At 43.7% G+C, this 19,246-nt stretch overlaps 1 protein-coding gene across 7 annotated transcripts in view; it reads right to left on the reverse strand.

The window, feature by feature from the left end:
• The window catches only part of ACACA (acetyl-CoA carboxylase alpha), a 206,338-nt gene that overhangs the window by 12,264 nt on the left and 174,828 nt on the right, over nucleotides 1-19,246 (reverse strand). For all 7 annotated transcript variants that reach the window (XR_002830099.1, XR_002830098.1, XM_023756841.1 and 4 more), the window contains 2 exons: nucleotides 12,643-12,820; nucleotides 10,647-10,759 (listed from right to left, as the gene is read on the reverse strand). Coding sequence is in view for 5 of the 7 variants with exons in the window: in XM_023756841.1 (XP_023612609.1) it covers nucleotides 10,647-10,759; nucleotides 12,643-12,820 (291 nt within the window). In the remaining 2 variants the exon portion in view is untranslated. The remainder of the gene's footprint in view (nucleotides 1-10,646; nucleotides 10,760-12,642; nucleotides 12,821-19,246) is intronic.

A 19,246-nucleotide genomic window follows, 5' to 3' on the forward strand; every position in this document is an offset into this window, starting at 1 on the left:
GAGCTCTAGATGATCGTCCCTGGTGTTGAGGACAACCCGAAGGGCTTTGTCACTAAAGCTGACAAGTAAATACATGGCCACAGGTGACGGGACGCAGAAGAAAAAGGTCTTTTTCAAGCATGTCTGTTAGGGAACAGGCCTGGCTGTTTATGCCACTATGAATCATATGCCATAAACAGCCTTGGGCTGCTGAGTGAGCCGTAAGTATTATATACAAACACATGTTAATAGAACAGGGATGTAACTATAGTACCTAGTTCCATTTTTTTATGAGGTTTTTGGATGCCCAACTCTACTTAAAAAAATCCACACACCATCACTACTTTAAAACGGTAAAGCACAGAGCTGGAGGCCATCTCTTCTTGGGCTCCCACACAGAGGACAATCACAGACTAGTCACTCTGGTCCCTGACACCTCAGCAGCCTTCTTTCCAAACCAGGGACACAGCTTGATGGCGCTGGGCCCCATGCAGTCGGATGAGATGAAGGCCCATTCATTCTAACTGGATCTGCCTGGAGAACGGAGGGTAGAGGCCGGCTACAAGTTTCTGCGAGGAGACTGCCTCAGTTATTACACCCTGACAGGGAAGCAAACATTTTTCCTCCTCCAGTAAAGGAACCACGACTCCTTGGAGAAACAGCTGATTCCAGGGATGGGGCAGGGAAAATATAAGATGAGCCTGGAACACATTGTCACAAAGAACAGGAAGCACTGATAAAATGACTGGGACATGTTAAAAGGACATGAGGGTGCTCCCATTGGCCAAATCAGGGACAATTCGAGTAGCAAATTTATAAAAAAAGATAAAGTGTTTATTATCAGACAGATCATTTATGGAATCAAATAAGAGCCCGAGTCCATCCTGATGGAAATGGTCAAATGGGAGCGAAGGGAAAGCTCTCCCTTCCAGCAGACTAACAACGAACAGACACAGAGGAGTGATGGGGTTAGGTCACCATTTTACAGCCACCACAGTAACTGACTTTGCCAAGAAAGATCAATGGATATGAAAACCAGCAGGTGAAAGTTGGATGAGGAACAGGACATTTACAGTCTCAAGTATCTCCTTACAAATTACAAAGGGGAGAATTTTACAGTGGGTTTAGCCCAGGGAACAGAACCTTAAACGTGATCAAAGTTACCATGGGCAAGAACAGCCTCCCAAGAGGTGGCTGGAGAAGGACATAAAACCACTTCTGCAATATTCCTGCCCAAAACGCAGTCTGTCTCTCACCATGGGGAAATATGAGACAAGCCCAAACTGAGGAACAGGCTACAGAAATGTGGCCTGTATTTTTCAAAAAGAGTCCAGATCAAGGAAAGGCCAAAGAATTATTCCAGATTAAAGTAGACTAAAAATACTTGACAACAAATTGGCAAAACTTGAATAGGAATCATGGGTTAGACAGTGGTGGTGTGTCATTGTTATAGTTCCTGATTTTGCTAAATATGTCGTGGTTATGTGAGGGAAAGTCTGTGTTTTTAGAAAGACACACTAAAGATTTACAGATAAAGGAGCGTGATGTCTACAGATCATTCTCCAATGGCTCAAAGAGTGTGTGTGTGTATGTGTGTAGAGAGTGAGTGAGCACATGCCTATAAGCATGCAGAAATGAAGCAAATTGGACAAGATGTGAATAGGTGAATCTGAGAACAAGGCATCAGAAGTCCTGTGTACTTCTTTATAACTAATCTTCTGTAAAATTATATCAAATGGAAATTAAAAAAAAAAAAAAAGCCCAACTAAAAAAAATGTTGTTCCTGGCCCCCCAATGCATACAATCAATAATCAAAGCTAATAGTTACAGGGTACTAGGCACTATTCTAAGTGCTTTATATTTATTACCTTATATCAGCGGTTCTCAACCTGTGGGTCGCGACCCCTTTGGGGGTCGAACGACCCTTTCACAGGGGTTGCCTAAGACCATCAGAAAACACATATATAATTACATATTGTTTTGTGATTAATCACTATGCTTTAATTGTGTTCAATTTGTAACAATGAAAATACATCCTGCATATCAGATATTTACATTACGATTCATAACAGTAGCAAAATTACAGTTATGAAGTAGCAACGAAAATAATTTTATGGCTGGGGGTCACCACAACATGAGGAACTGTATTAAAGGGTCGCGGCATTAGGAAGGTTGAGAACCACTGCCTTATACCATCCTGACAGCAGCCTCAGGAGGTTGGCATTCTTGTCCTCACCGTACAGGTGAGGAAACTGAGGTGCTGAGAACTGATGGACCTTACCAAGGCCACACAGCCAGGAAAGGGCACAACCAGGGCTCCGGGCAGCAAGGCTCCCGTAGCTTTTGGACACTATGCGATGCTGTCTCTGCGGCTTACTTGGGGCAGAGGAGACATGTGCTTCAGTGGCAGGGTCCCTTTGATTTCAGAAAAGGCTAAATGCTGACAGCAGACTCCTGGCTGGTGTTGCTAAAGTTCCATCTTAGTTCCATTCCACAACTGAGACCAAGACGATGTCTTCAGTAAGCCCTGTTCTATAAGTCAGGCTGCAGATTTAAGGGTAGCTCCTCCTGTAATTGTGAAAAGCAGAACTAACACACTAGCTCTGCTGGGGGTGGGAGAGGGGTGGCAGGATCATGGGTACGACTGAATAAAAAGTTTCAGACCTACAGCATCCTCCTGGGTAACCAACCAACATTGTGCTGATATGCACATCTATGTATATGTGCACCATATATAACACATACCATTTACCGAGCACTGACTATGTGCCAGGCACTGCACTCAATGCTTTCAGGAGCACATAGCTCATAAGTCACCTGCACAATGCAGACTTATGTCTGGTCAGCTGTTACCACCACTGCCAGGCTGAATACCTAAATATTACAGAGCATTTTCCACGTTGCTTCACATCCATCATTTCTAATCCTTGTAAAACCCCAACCTTAAAAAAAGGGTGTCCACTTTACAAATGAGAAAACCAAGGTTCTGAAAAGTGACTTGCCCAGTGGCATCCAGCTCTTAAGCCACAAAGTCAGGATGTACCTTGGGGCTGGTGTCCCTGAGGCTTGGGTTCCTCCACATTAAATGGAACTGAAGGCCATCAAGCAGGTGTCCTGGCAGTGATTGCCACTGAGGGGAATCGGCTGGAGAGCTTGGTTCACTGGGTTAGAGAGCGGTCAAGAGCCCAGCTCAGCACTGGGCGCAGAGGGGGCTCACTTATGAGCTTGGGAGCAGAGCATTCTGAAAACAAGGCCTTGGCTTTACCAAGGTAGAGGGACAGAGAAGGCTGGCTCCTGGACTAACAAAGTTCGTGTCCACCCAATCAAGCTGTTCTAGAGCTTTGAAATAATACCAAAATAGCCCTAGCTCGTTTGGCTCAGTGGATAGAGCATCAGGGCACATGCCTGGGTTGCAGGCTCAATCCCCAGGAGGGGGCATGCAGGAGGCAGCCGATCAATGATTCTCTCTCATTGATGTTTCTATCTCTCTCTCTCTCTCTCTCCCTTCCTCTCTGAAATCAATAAAAATATATTTTAAAGGAAGGAAGAAAGAAAGCCAAAATAAATACCTGTAACGTTCTGCCCCCGGTGACTAGGAAAATCAGAGAGCATCCCCCAAAGGCTGCCTTGCTTGGCCCTTCAGCAATGCCTCTGATCACAGTTCGGGACCTATCTCAAAAAAGCATCAAAGCAAAGGAAAGACAGAGGTAGAGAATGCATGTATTTTAAATGCACATGAGAAAGCCGAGGATGTGTGTGCTTTGTTTTAAGGGGGAGATAAAAAGTCTTCTAAAATTTATTTTCTAAAACGAAAATGCCGCTCTGAGCCAGACAGACCCTTGAGCAGCACGCTGAGAGCCCTCTCGCCTTGTACAGCAAAGCAGCCAGCCCCGGTAATGATTTAGGGGAGATTAACAAATATGTCAATGTCTATTTTCTGCTTAATTTAAAAGCGGCGTCTATAAAGATTTTTGACTTCTGAACCCTGTTCTCCTGAAAGAAAGAAGGTAAGAATGAGGAGGGGGATAAAGAGTGATTATCCTATCATTGATCGTTTGTCAGGAGCATTTCTTATTCACTGGACTATTGTAAAAAGCTAAGCTCTCGATCAATCCTGTAAGCTCCCTGCACAATTAAATATCTTGGAATGGTTTTCTTTCTTTTCTAGCCAGATTGCAGGGCCTCGGGGTTTTTAGGAAAGCAAGTCAGGGTGTGTGTGTGTGTGTTTAAGAATATGCTACCGAGAGGAAAATCATTCTTTTCTAGAGCCCTACTTTTGGAAAAGGCTGAAATGAGAGAAGAGAGATAGGTTGCTCCATCAAACTTCCTTCCCAAATAAAAAGTCCCCATGAAATCCTAAAAATCCAACTTTATAATAAAAAATTTTAATGTAAAGAGTTAAATACAGAAGTATGATCAAATGAGACGAGCTAACAGTTCTGAGATGTTACTATGTGCTGGTACTGTTTAAGTACTTTCCACCTCATTTAATCCTCGTAACAACCCTAGAAGATCACACTATCTGACAGATGAGGAAACTGAGGTGCAAAACGAAGTAACTTGCTCTGAACCCAGTGCTGACCTGGGCTCTGACTCCTCCTACAGCTCGGAAACGGTGGGGCTGGGGTTTGGGCTGAGGTAGCCTGGCTTCAAAGCCTGTGCTCTTTACAGGAAACAAGTTAAATGGACCCATGAGTGTTCGTCGGGGAGCAGCCTGTCAGGTGTCCCAAGGCCAACGTAATGAAAAGCCACATCTCGAAAAGCTCCTGAGGAGAGAGCAGATTTCTGCAGCAGGTGGTGTTCTTTACCGCGGAACCCCGACGGAGGGAGGCGGAGGCCAGCCTCACCTATGGATGAGCAGGCCACATCCTACGGAGGATTCGGAAAGAGAGGTGAGATCTTCAACGCTTACAATAAAAATCAGGCGTAGGCTAAAAACATCTCTGCTCAAAGGCACTAGATAACCTTGTAGAAATCTCTTCCCCTTTCTGAGCTCAGTTTCTCATTTATGTAACAACAATACTAATCTGGCAAATAAGAAAAATGTTTTGCAAAACAATGTGATATTAAAGTGTTTTTAAAAATATTTTTTTAGTTATACTAAGAAGCCTATGTAAATTATAACCCAATTTTAATTTTTATGGGCCTTTCTTCCCTCTAAGAAAGCCATTCACTTTGATTGGTTAAATACGTATAAAGCTAAGAAAAGAATTAGACCACCCTCCCTACTAAGCCCCAGAAGATCTCAGCTATAGGAACACACCTCAGCCTTAAGACTGAAAAATCAGCATAAAAAAGACTGGAGACTTATTAAGATTCAGAAGCATAAATGTAAGTCACTGTTTAAAAGATCTATGTAATCATATTTCCTATGTGGAGAGAAATTTCTCTATAAAGATAGTAAGAACAATGGGGGGAAACCCTGCAAAACTATTTCTGTATCCATAACAGGTGTGCCTTTCCTCACACAAAAGCATTCTTGAGAAACTGTGTAAATCAGATCCCGTGTTAAATGCCTTCAGGGAGCTATTTAGGAGGAGCCCTGCAGTGAATCCTTTGGTAAAGCAAATAATCCTTTTGTAATGGGAATAATTTCTCCCAATGTATCTAGTTTTTAAAAAAAATCCCATTTTCATAGATCTGCTTTTCTTCAAAGGGGGCCATACCTATCTAAACACAACTTCATTTGCATATTGATTTTAACAGCAATCCTCTCAGGGGATGTTTAACCCTAAGTTTCCTGGCAATGGTGTAGTGCTCTGCTGCTCATATTTTTAAAAAGTCATTAGAGTAAACCCAGAGATTTCCAAATAGGAATAAAAATTAGATGACTCCCCCTGCAGCCCTGCACTCCCAAGCAAACACCCCACACAAAAGAATCAGGAAGCAGCACAGAATTCTCTGAATTCTCGTGGCAATATCCTGGGAGTCTTTCCTCTGTGCTTTCTCCAAGTAGCTCTCCCTGAGTTGGGCAGGTGCAGGAACAGGGATCTGGGTCAATGGGGCAAGTGGGGACAGACATGTCCTGGTGACAGCCTCCAGGCAGGCAGGAGCTTAGGTCAGTCTCAGGAAATGCCTGCAGGTCCTCTGGCTGGACAGAATTGTGAATCACTTCTTCCTGGGAAGAGGCAAGCCCGCGTGCTTTTATAAATACAACCACGTTAATGGCTCAGACCAAACGACCCCTTCCCTTCTCCTTCCGGAAAATACTGTCACTGTTGCACTAAACTGCATCAGACCAAAGAGCTTCTGAATCAGTGGGATGGGGTAGGTTTTAAGCTGCTGCTCATTTCAAGGCGGAGGCTCCATCCTGTGCCTGCCGAGAACAGAGCCTGTGGTTAGGTGGCCATGGTTAGTGAGGACGCTCCATGTACGATGGTGAGAGGGCCAGAGGCTACTTCCCAGACGTGGGTAGTGGAACTTAATTCTTTCCTAGTGTCCTTTCCAGTAAAGGTGCTGCTTTCTGCCTCAAACAAGCAAACTTTGGCGCTCTTCAGTTGCAACATCTTGAAGATGGACACAGATGTGAAAACACACACAGCTCAGATACGTGATCATCTCAGCCAGAGAAGCAGCTCGGCCCCCCGCACCTGACCCCCAGGAATGTCCCTTCCTGTCATCCTGGCTGCTAGCTTGGGAGGAAGGCATCCTGGAGATTTCTGCAGACAGTCCAGCCTCACTGCAGCCACGACATGCCACCTGCACCTGGGGGGCCCCGGACCAGGGGTGCCGGGTGCAGGGAGGCCAGTGCTGCCTCTGCCTGTTGTCGGACAGCCACTCCCAGGGCGTGCTCCGTGTGGGCACAGCCAAGGTGCCGCATGGCAGGCTGCCCGGCTGTCTGGGGACGGGGCCACCATGGAGATGTGTCTAGAGCACAATAAAGTTCCACTCATCGGCTCCTCTGCTCTTTGTAGAGGAGCCGATTGTACTGAGGGAGAGGGACAGTGGAGAAAGCACAATGGCTTCACACTTGAGCTGGACAGTTCTCTCTATCTAAATTGATTTGTCATTTCCCTCTGAACACAAGAGGAGGGGGAGGATCGAGGTGAGGACCTCAGGTCATGCTGGCACTCGGAGGCCAGGCTAGGAAGGCCATCCCGCTCTGCAGCCAGGCTCCCTGCTCCTGTCTCTGTGAGGAGATACAATGTCACAGAGACACAAGGAGGCCTTGAAGGGCGGGGGCTCTATCGCCAGAGGAGGAATTTAATTCCCTAAGGCAACCAGAATGGTAGGATGCTAATCTTCCCCACGCCTCTAACCAAGCCCCAGTGCCGAGAATGCAGGGGGAGAACTGGTCCAGCAATGAAAGGCTCCAGCATTGGGCTTACATCACATTTCTCTCTGGGGAAATTCTCTCCTTCACCTCTACCAGGAATCAATGTGTGTGCGGTTTCCATACTGTTATAATCTCAGACTGCAAACTAGTAATCCACCACCTTCCTACCTAAACTAAGTATGTGACATGACAAAAAGGTCACTTTTAAAAAGTAAAAATTCTGAAAGAGATGAAGTTAACTGTTCAGAAATTAAACATTACTCATTACTTACAGAATAATAGTACTTATGTTTTTGAGCACAATCGGTGGTGCATTGGTTTGTCTAGGTCAGGGGTGGGGAACGTCCGGCCCACAGGCAGTATAAGGTCCATGAAATCATTTGGTCTGGCCCTGCCAAGTCTTCAGGGGTGAGCTAGTTAAATGTCTGACCAAGGATAGCAGGTGATGTTTGAGTTGATAACTTTGCATGGCCTGTGAATGATGCTATAAATGCCCACATGGCCTTGGCAGAAACAGCCCGCTCTCGGTGCTCTGACAGCATGCTCCCCAGCGCGGAGGCCGATTTGGGAGGAGACTGGGACATAAGGTAACATCCACTCCTGCAGGCTTTCTCCTAAACCTGGTTTTTCTCAGTGGAATTGGCTTTTGATCACAAAGGGAAAGAATTCTTGTTTAATTTTGATCAGGCTCAGTCTTCACCTGAGGTAGAATCTGAGGAAATCCTAAGAAAAGTAGAACATAGGGAACCAGAATTTCACTCTGGGCTCCAACGCACATTTATTTTGTATTTGAATGATTCATTTAACTCTTCTTTTTTGCCTCAATCTCCCAATCTGGAAAATGAGGTCACTTTCACCCCCTTTGTGAAAAAGCAGTCTGGCAGTCTCTGGTTCTAGGCACTGAGAAAGGAGCCAAAAGCCAATGTGAGCCCCAAAGGAATTGGGTCCTGGCCTGTCCTGTGACATCCCTGCTGATCTGTGTGTCACAGATGCACCGGGGTGGGTCTGGGCTCCCTGAAAGACTGCCAACGCCTGAGAGGTCACTTCTGTCTCTTTCTTACTTCCTTTCCTATACCACTTGCAAAAGTGGACCTCAGCCACAGAGAGTGCCCGATACCAAACATGGCCCATCTGCTTCTTCTAACGATTAAGATGGATAGGAAATTATGCCAATCTCCAGGTTTGAAAAATGCCTCACAGATCGAAAGCTAAAGCACGTTCAACTTGGTCCTCACATGTGCTCTGTGGGGGTCCTGTCCCCCCTTTCCAGATGAAGAAGCTGACGTTCAGTTAAACAATTTACCTGCAGGCAACATAACCAAGAGGTGTACCTAGCTGCTTTTATTCCACACCCACTGCTCATGCTCCCAAGCAGCCTTGGGCCAGAGCCTGCTTCACATTTAGCAGACTAAGGATTCCTTCTCTAGTGCCATTTTGGTCAAGGTTAAATAAATATGGTTTTCTTCAACGCGGACAGTAAATTGATAATGAGATGATTTGTAACAAGTGATTAAACGGCCATCACTTGGGAATCTCCTCCCTCTCGCCCTCCTATGTTTCTGAAGTGGAAAGGTGCTGGGTGAAGGTGGGAGCGATGTCACTTCCCTTGGAGAGGAAGAAGCCTCAGCCCCCCTCCCCCCCCCCTCGCCACCCAGGCATCCCGCAAACAGATGTCCGAGAGGATCCCTCTTCCTACCACCCAGTTACTCCGAAGGGATGATAACAGCTATTGGGGGGTTAAAAAGAGGCAGTGAACCCCCAGTTAATGAGCAGGAATTCAGCAGGCAGTGTAAGATAAATGGAGCTCTCTCTGCTTCTGCTAGAGTCAGCATGAACTGCGGCCCTGCGGCTTGTTTGTGGCAAATGGAGTGCACGAAATATCAAAGGGCAGTGATCCAGAAGAAGACCGACTTTGACAAATTTTAAATTGGCCAGAAAGAAAACCAGCAAAAAAGAAAAAAAAAAGAGAGAAAATTATGCAATTTGCTGTGTCCTGCGATTGTGGCATTGCTGCTTTTCTACAGAATTAGTGGTACAAACAGCAGCAACGATCGCTGGATGCTGGGAGCAATTATGCGCCATCTAAGTGAGATGCTTATCGGTGGCTGAAGCTTTTAGCGCTTTCTCTGTGTGCAGTTGTGAGGAACTTGCTCTTGAGCTGCAGTTACTTTAATTAAAGTGTATGGGGTTGGTCAGAAGTAATTATCCTGTTGGAGAAGAAAGAGGGAAAACACCCACCTCAGTAACTCTGGGTGGCAATAGATTTTAGAGACAACTTTGCCAATTTCTTGTTGTATGTGTGCATTTCCCATAAAAGGCCCAGGCTGCGGTGGGGTAGTTATTGGTGGCTGTTGCCTAATGGCAAACAATGGGACACAAACAGTGATTATTGTCACTGTGTAGGGCAAGCAACCTGGCTCAAGGCTGCAAACCCCAGGATGTGCAAACTGTAGACTGGAAGCAAACACTCAGAAGTTTCTGCGTCTCTAAGATGGTGAGGATATAGAGAGTCCACAAATGGCACTTCATTAATTAAATTACTATTTGGAACATAAATGAGCTAGCATCTCTCTTTTTTACACTTTCCATTCACTGCGTTTCACTACATTTTAAAGACAATCTCTCTGCTTCTCTGAAAACAAAACAAACCAACAAACAAAAGAAGCTCAAGCAATTATCTTTACTAACACAGCAAGGGGCTCAATGGGAGACCTGGGCAGAAAATCAGTGTTTTAAAAGAATCTGAAACTCATTCAGACTCTGAACACAACACAGGGCTCCCACGGTGTAGTCCTATGTGCAAATTGCAAGTGCCTTCCAAAAGTTCCACAAACAAATGAGCAACAGAGCCCTGGCTGGAGGCATGAAGCGCAAACGCTCCCAGGGCTACTGCTGCCACAGCCTCTGCTTGGAAGCACGGGGTGCACAATCTTTATTTCCATTTCTCTAGCTCAGAATGGCCCCAGAACACCACCTGGGTAGGTTTCCAGCTTTGCTATCCCATGACACTGACTCTCACATTCCTCAGAAACGAGGCAAGCGGAAGCAGGACATTTAAGGCTAGCATATTCTCTGACTGATTAGCCTGCCCAATAGCAGCTTCTAGCTAATCATCCTTTACAAGGATATCCACAAGCCTAGAAAGATGGGCTATTGGAACTATAAGGACCAGAAGAAAAATCGGGTGACTTTTTCTTTTTTAGGGCCCACTTTCCCTCCTATTACACACACTATTTTATTCTACCAGGGTTCTTACCATATAGAGGACAGTAAATAAAGATTATCATGAATTTGATCAAATGCTTCAGTGCCTCCTCCCTTGGCCTAGAATGCACTCATTACAAATCAGTTGAATGGCTCATTGATTTGCCAGGAGCACAAGCAGACATACCCAATCGCTCAGCCAAGTGGATGTAGACGGGGTCCAACCGACGCATAGTTTTCACCAGATCCTTTTTGCGGAATTTGATTTCTACAGTCCCTTCTGGCTCCAGAACTGATGCCCTAGATCAAACAGAAAGAAAGAAAACATAACAAAACAGAAATAGAGGCCCTTTAAAGGAGGAGACAACAGAATGAGGCCAGTTACAATTTGTGGACCAGGAAATAGCTTCATTATGGTTTTGCCCACCCATGGTTCACAGACGTAATCCCAGGGAGAGAAGCAGGCACCAGAGAAGTATCGCAGTGAGGTATGAGAAAGGCCTGGCAAAAGGCAATTAAAGCATTCTCATTACCACACCAGTCTACTTCCACCTCAAAGGGAGAAGAATACGGATTCCACCACCTACAGCTGATAAGGGTAATAGGAGTCCCATTATTTTCCGCTGGCAGGGGAACAACCTCCAGCCCTTGATGCCGATAGTCCTACACACAGCTGCCAGTCTGCTGGCAGCACGAGGCCAGGTCAAGCAGTAGAAAAATGTTCTGCTTACTAAAGTGAAAGATCTCAGGTTACATCTAATGATGTTCTATGACCAGGAACTTACCTAAACACCTTTCTTTTTTCTAAACTTTTACATTGAAAAAATTACTGCTCATGGTTACTGTGTTCATGGCACCGTTCTAAGAGCTGACATAGAAACGTTCAGGCATTGTTGTCCTCCATCCTACAGATACGCAAGTGAAGGTACAGCAAGTGAAGAGACTTGTACAAGTCTAACAAGGGCAGAGGTGTATTTAAAACCAGTCTTGTTCCAAAATCTGCACGGGAATTGTCTTTGATCTGATATCAGATCAGGGGCTGGGTTAGCACTTAAAAATAATAAATTCCTAAGCACAGAACTTAAGCCTAATGATTTGACAATAAAACTACTGGGTTCTCCTAAGCAGGTTTTGAAGTAGGAGGCTGACATGTTTGGGAAAAGAGGGACACAGGTGTTCTAATAAAATGACTGGATATAGGAAATGGCATGGAAGATGTCAAGGAAATATGTGAAATTTACCTACTTTGGAAAGGGTTGAAAACAGATTATGAAAGGAAGCTGGACTGGATCTTTTTTACTTAAGGATGTTCAGGTATCACCTTCCAACAAAAACCTGGGATTTTCTCTTGAAGTTCTTTGGGTGCTGCAAACACTGTTTTCCAGGCCTCCTGTAATGCCAGAGTAAGACACTGGACTCTGAGGGCGAAGCTCTGGTTTAGAATCATGGGATGTGGGTGCCGTGCTGGACCTCAGAGACCACCCAGCCTGTTCCACAGACAAGGAGAAGCAGCTGGGGAGAGGGAGGACTGCTCCCAGTTCCCCACTAGCCAGCGGCAGACCTGGGTTAATAAGGCCTGAGAACCTCACACTAACAATTCAGTTCTTCCCCTCCAACTTGCCTTATCCTTCCGCAACATAGCGGAAGGAGAGAGTGAGTAGGCATATCTGAATATCCAATAGGAAGAGAGACTCTCTGAGGCTGGGGGTTCCTAGAATAGAAGGCTTTGTGGTAAAAGAATCTGGAGTGGTAGTCCTGACCAGTTTGGCTCAGTGGCTAGAGTGTCGGCCTGTGGACTGAAGAGTCCCAGGTTCGATTCCGGTCAAGGGCATGTACGTTGGTTGCGGGTACATCCCCAGTAGGGGGTGTACAGGAGGCAGCTGATGGATGTTTCTCTCTCATGGATATTTCTAACTCTCTATCCCTCTCCCTTCCTCTCTGTAAAAAAATCAATAAAATATATTTTTAAAAAAAAAGAATCTGGAGTGGGGTATCACACCGAGAGAACCTGCCTGCAGCCTCGTTCTGTCTCCAGCCAGCTGACACCATTTGGAAAGTCCTTTTTTTTTTTTTTTTGCCCTGGAGTCCTCTGGGAAAGGACAGATGCAAATCAAGTTCTCCAGGAGGAAACCAGCAGCCAGAGGACCCCTAGAGGCAGTGGATGGAAATAGGAAGGAGGCTACCTGCTTTCCCGGTCGGCATACATCTCCATGTGCCGGGGGTTGATGGTGGGGTCGATCACGACCCAGGAGCCGCCCCGAAGCTCGGCATGGGGAGGGATGTAGACCATCACAGGCTGAGAGCACTCCCGTAAGCCGTCCACAATGTAAGCACCAAATTTCAGCACTTGGTCGTACATATCTATGGAGAATGAGACAAATTAGAAATGAAGAAACACTGATCACATCATTGCACATATAAAAAATAATATTTAAAAGGCACACTGTGCCTCCACGAGGTAGCCGCTGACAGACCTGAGGGTGTCCTGTTTGGCCTCCTTGAAGACCAGAGAGATTGGTAGCTCCCCCTATATTCAACAGCACAGAGAAGGGCATGGTCTTTCACAAGACTCAGTGTGCATATCCATTTCATACGCTCCCTGAATTTCTGTACCAGGTCTCACCACATTAATTCACACTTGCTCTACAAACATTAAGTATTTTTTATGTCAATATGTGATCTTTCTCCCTACATTTTCTGAAGGAACTATTCAAGCTCTTCTCAATTCTTCTCATGATACTTAGCATATGATAAGCTCTTAATATGTGCAGCTAATGGAAAAGGAGCCTTCAAAAACTGTATCTTTTATCTCTGTGTCCAGAGTGTCCTGTCCAGTGCCTGGAACATAGTGCTCACCACGTGTCTGCTGAATGGATGAGCATCTACACACTTTGCAAAGAATGCAGTGAGAAAGAAAAACTAATTCTTTAAAGGTTGCATTATCAGGGTTTCAGTGAGAGGAAAAAATGTAAATGCATGTGTATTTATTGGAAATGTCTCAGATACATAAAAAGAGGAGCCACCTTTTCGTTTTGCTAACGAGTACACTTTGTAATGTCCCCAAGGCCAAGAGCAGCCTGAAGAAAAGACCCCTGGTACATAAATAAAGTGAGTCCTTGGAAAGTAGGATCGGTTATTTATTTCCCAATAATTTATGAACTTCTTCCCATTTCCTAGTTCACTGCAGTCTAAACATTGCTAAAGCTTGAGGTTTATGATTCCAGATGTTTAATGAGTACTTCCGTGGAACCACAATGGATCCTTTTTAAACACCAAATAACAGGTTCAACGGAGTTCAAACTTTTCTATCAAGGAGAGGATCTCAATTTGGAATAAATCAATTCTGGAAATCCAAAGCAAAGAAGCATTTTTCAGGAAGTTAAGAGTGAACCAAATAGAAATTGCTTTCATTGTAGTAACTGGCAAATTAAACTGCCACCTTCTCCCAAGTAAAAATGGCTCTATGCACAAACCCTCCGTGAGCAGAGTTCATTGCAAGGCACATGCCTTCTCCACTTCCCCAACCTGACTGGTCTGTGAAGACTTCAAATTCCAAAACTCCAGAAGTTGCCCCAGAAAAAACTCCCTCCTCTGTGAGGAATGTGTATGACCATTTACTTTGTATTATGATCAGAGCAAAGACATTTATTCCTTTGGGAGGAAAGCAAAGACAAAAAAATTTACTGCTAATTACACTACTGCTGTATGAAAGGCAAGGAATAAAAGACTTTAAGCATTTCACGCTAATTCTGTGGTTATGAAAATAATTGCTCAGTTCAAATTATTTTAACTAAATTAATTCTTTAGTGGATATTTCAACCAGTGCTACATAATAAAATAATTGTGTAATTAGCGATACATTTTTCAGTGCTGCCAAGAGTACAGTCTCAGAACAAGTCACAGAAAGGAGTGGCCCTCAACGGTATCACACACAGAGAAGAAATGAAAGGCATAAATAAAAAGTAAAACAACAGAAAAATAGCACAAAACTGTCATCCCATGTGCAAAAGCAAAAAGTAACTTAGAAATAAATGCAGGGAGAGTTTCCAGCTTCTTCAATAGTTTCTTAAAGACATACTTACATCAAAATCTGTCTCTGTACTATCTATGATTAATAGACCCAGGTCCCAAAAAGAAAGGGGGGGGGGACTTTGAAGTGTACTTCCATTTGGTTGATTTAAAAAAGTTGGCTTCATAGTATATGCATATAGTTTGGGATGAAATTGAGTATGTGTGCATTTTTTATTTCTGTGAAATGGACTGTGGTCTCTCTTTTTCATCATCACAGCTAGTTTAGTGAATACCAAGAAGCATGATTGCATATATATTCACACATAAATTATTCAGTCATCAGAAAATCATCTTATTCTTATATCCAAATTACAGGTGAGTAACCTGGGGCTTAATTAAGTGGCAGAGATAAGACTTGATCCAAGATCTTTTGGGATCTAAAGTCCACATTCTACTACCTCATTCTTAACTCATCATTCTTACTGCACAGAGAGGGCACGAGGCTGAGGTAGTCTGCTTTCCAGCATTTGATACGATGGTGAGTAAAACAGAAACCAGAAGAGACTTGAATAAATGATTCAATATTTCTAAATTTCACCTGGATCCTTTGAATGGCCAGAAATGGTACTGACGATACTATCAGCTTGTATCAAACAATTATCTTTCAGGCCCCAAGACCGAGTAGAAAAGGGGCATCAAGGTTTATCACAGCTGACAAACTGGGGACTGAAAAAAATACCTCCATCTAACCTGGAATACCAACAGACCCACAATCCAACCATCAAAACACCCAACAATCAACAAAGGCTATTGAAACATAAACAAACACACAAACAAACAAACTCTACAAACAACAGGCTCACACTGAATCAAAGCTGCCCAAGCCAGACATTCTGAAAGGCAGGTTGAAGCACTTGGCAACAATCTGACACATACTTGTCTGAAATCCATTTTTAAGAGACAGAGCAAAATCACCACCAAGAATAGCAAGGGAGGGGCTCTCTCCAAGGGTTTAGGCTAGACATCAGTCTAGGGAATTCTAAAGCTATGCATATGCTGACTGTCAATTCTCAGGCCATAAGAAATGCAACTGGGAATGGAAAATACTGATAGGTTCTTTACTGGAGAGGCAGGAGCTTGGAGCTTTCCAGCATTCTGAGCAAAGAACATCTGCGTGAACGGGGATCACACAGCTCTTCCAGTGTGTTCTCAGCACCCAGACACCAACCCTGCCCAGGGCCTTCGCTTACACAGCATGGATAAACCGAGGCCACCACATGCACAAACAAGCGAGCAGGGTGGCAGGGTGTTTGCACAGTGCCCCACACTCTGGAAGCTAGAACAGATCATATTGACTTGGGGAGAGATTATCTGTTAGAAGCTGAAGGTAAACATTAGGCATAACCAAGCTGCACACACATGCTGTCTCTTGAGTTCATTATGGCTGGCTGACACTCTATTTCAACATCCAAGTAATCAGAAGCTTTAACATAAGACTTTCATTCCAGTTAAAGTTTTCAATAAATGTTTTTTTTATTGTTATTTATAACCTGTCCCAGGAAAAAATAATAAGTATAACATGAAAAGCCAACTGAGAGTGACCCTGTAGCACCAGCAGTGAGGCGGCTTAATATCACTGGGATTTGCATCCTATCAAGCTATTCATGCTGAGGCTGGGACCCTGGTGCTAATTTCTAGTAAATTTCACGCTTGATGTCTCCCTGTTGTGGGTCATTGCCGGTTCGTCTAAATAAACTGCTTCCAAATGGCTCTTCCATCTAAATATTCAGCCAGTTTTTATAATTTAATTTTGCATTATGCTGAATAGCCTTCCGGCCAGATAGAACTCATTGGGAAAAAAGCACCAATACCATCTTGACATGCTTTTATTTATTTATTTATATTTTTACTGCTCGAATTAGACCTCCTAGGCCGACTAGTAAAGAGTCCCCCCCCCCCCCCAATAATGTCAATTTTCAGCATAGCAAGAGCTGTCTCTAATCTTTTCCTACTCATTACACACAATTTTGGAGTCATTTTACCCACAGTGCAGTCGGCTCCTGGCTGTGTGTTTGTGTGCACTGAGGGATGGCATAATTGTTTATTTTCCCTCTCTGCATAATCTCCAGCCAGTACTGAAACCAAAACTGCAAACATCTCCCCGAGGGATATGGAATGACTCTCAGCCTAGGTCCCGTTACATGAGATAATATGTAGAGAACATCCTGACTGTATGTAAATACGAAAGGCTATGCTCTTCCTCCCTCTCCTATTTTCACACTGATATCTATCTTCCCCAAAGCTTTTTTGTCTTAAATAATGTGTAAATGAATGTAGCAGCACCAAAATTCAGAAAATTGGTCTACAGCAGCCCAATAACTCATTTTTGACCCGAAGTAGGGGGGAGAGGAAAAGGGGGAGTTATTGTTTAATGGGTACAGATTTTATGTTGAGGATGATGAAAAAGTTGGGTATATACAGTGATGATAGTTACCCAACATTGTGAATGTATTTAATGTTGCTGGATTGTACACTTACAAATTGTTAAAATGATAAAATGTTATGTATATTTTACCACAATAAAGAACTGTAACTTATTTCTGAGCTCTTCTCACAATAACCAACTCCAAAGCAGAGGGGAAGCAGGTGAACAGTAACTTTCTCAGGAATCTAGATCCTCTATTCTAGGGATATTCTAGCAGATCAGGTCCGGTCCTAGGCTCTAAAAATCAGCCAACTATGCTATATGAAGTCAGACAGATCCATGTTCCTTTCCCAAATCTGTCATTTTTAGCTAAATGATCTTGGCAAATATACTTAACCTAAGTCTCAATTTATGTAAATTACAGATAATAATATAACCGACCCCTTAGAGGTGCTTGTTGTGATTATGTAAGATAATGCATGTGAAATGATGAGCACAGTGGAAACTGTGAAATGGCGAAAAGAGCTCAGTGAATCTTAATTGTTGTTGTTCCTACTGTTACAGGGCTAGCAGCCAATCTAGGCCTGGGATCAAATATGTAGCAGAATTGAAGCTTTTCCTACAAGAGGCACATGGCAAACTTATGATCTCTGAATTCATTAGACAAAATAGCCAGGCTGACTTACTCCTAAGTAATATGCAATGCCCCCTGCCCCTCAGAAGAGATGTAACTAAGAAGTAATAGCATTGCATTCTCTCTTAAATCTTAATGTCTTACAGCCAAGGAATTTGGGATCAAGTGAAATCTGACGCTAAATGAACCTCATATATATATATAAATAAAAGGGGTTTCAGGCCCCTTTCCCCCAAACTTAATATAGCATCGTCCTCTTTTGAACACGGTGGTATTTTGTTTATACATTATGACTTTATCATTCTGCCCAAGACATTTTTCTTAATTCCTTGAGGCAGTGTCTGTTTCTGACTTGTTTTTGTTTTCTCTGCAGTAGCTAGCATAGTTCCTTGCATATAGGAAGTCAATAAAAATTTGTACGATTGACTTATTTAACCTATACTTTCCATGTCTCATGGTATTTCCACCGATTTATTATCTTGGTTAAAAAAAAATTCACCTTGATAGTCTATAAAAGTATGCAAACTTTAATTTGCATTTATAGTCTAAGTCTCTCCTAAGAAAAGTTTAAAATGTGGTAGTTCTCCAGCAAATATGGGCAAAAGGGTGCTTTCCAACTAGAGTAACAAAAAATCGTCTTAGTCGTCTACATTTTGCCAGGAAAGCCTGGCCATCCAGGGCTTTTCCTAGCCAAGCAAGGAAAAGTTGTTAGCATAAGGCTTGAGAATCTCTCTCCACACAGACCTGGTAATCTATAAAAGGGTAACTTCCTGTTTCCTCCCTCAGAGCTAGAGATGCCCCTGCCCAAGGCATTTCGGTGTCCTTCTCATCACTCTATTTACTCCAGCAGTATCAATTCCTCCCTCCCGTTCCCCTAACCCATCCCCCACTACACTTCAGAACCCTGAGTCCTGTGACACTCCTCAGCACACGCATCCTCGCCCGGAATGTTGTTCTGGCCTTAGCATGGCCATGAATCTCTGGCCACTGGAGAGGCGCTCGGCTACTCGAAGAGGCAGAGCGTGTTTCCCGTGGTGTTCCCCGAACTGTCTGCAGTGGTTCTGCGCACACAGGATTCTCTGTAAATGGGGACACTGGCTGCCTAGTCACTAAGCAATTCCCACAACAGAGAGCCCAGCCTTTAATAATGGTCTAATAGGCTGGAGCCCAGGCCCAGGGCTGCTGTTGGATAATAATAAAACATATCACAAATTACCACCAAGAACAGCCACTGCTATAGACTTTGTTAGTTTTCTTCTGGTAAAGGCTAATTTCAGTATCTGTCTTGGTCATTGTAAAGTGTTAAAGAGTAACGTCAACAAAAAGTTTGTCCAGAAAAGAGGGATCATATGTTTCAAGGACCACCATTCACCTGTGAAACCTAATCCATAATAGCAGTCCACCTAGATAACACTAGCAGATTGTTCTGATATTTTGTATGGAATTGTAAAACATTGAATTTTCCCATTCAGGTTACCACTCAGAAGATATCTCAGAGGATGCACAATCCCCCAAAAGCCTAGGGCCGTGGTCGGCAAACTGCAGCTCACGAGCTACATGTGGCTCTTTGGCCCCTTGAGTGTGGCTCTTCCTAAGCCTTAGGAGTACCCTAATTAAGTTAATAACAATGTACCTATCTATATAGTTTAAGTTTAAAAAATTTGGCTCTCAAAAGAAATTTCAATCGTTATACTGTTGATATTTGGCTCTGTTGACT

Source organism: Myotis lucifugus, unplaced genomic scaffold (genome assembly GCF_000147115.1).
Source record: "Myotis lucifugus unplaced genomic scaffold, Myoluc2.0 scaffold_99, whole genome shotgun sequence".
NCBI classification, from domain to species: domain Eukaryota; kingdom Metazoa; phylum Chordata; class Mammalia; order Chiroptera; family Vespertilionidae; genus Myotis; species Myotis lucifugus.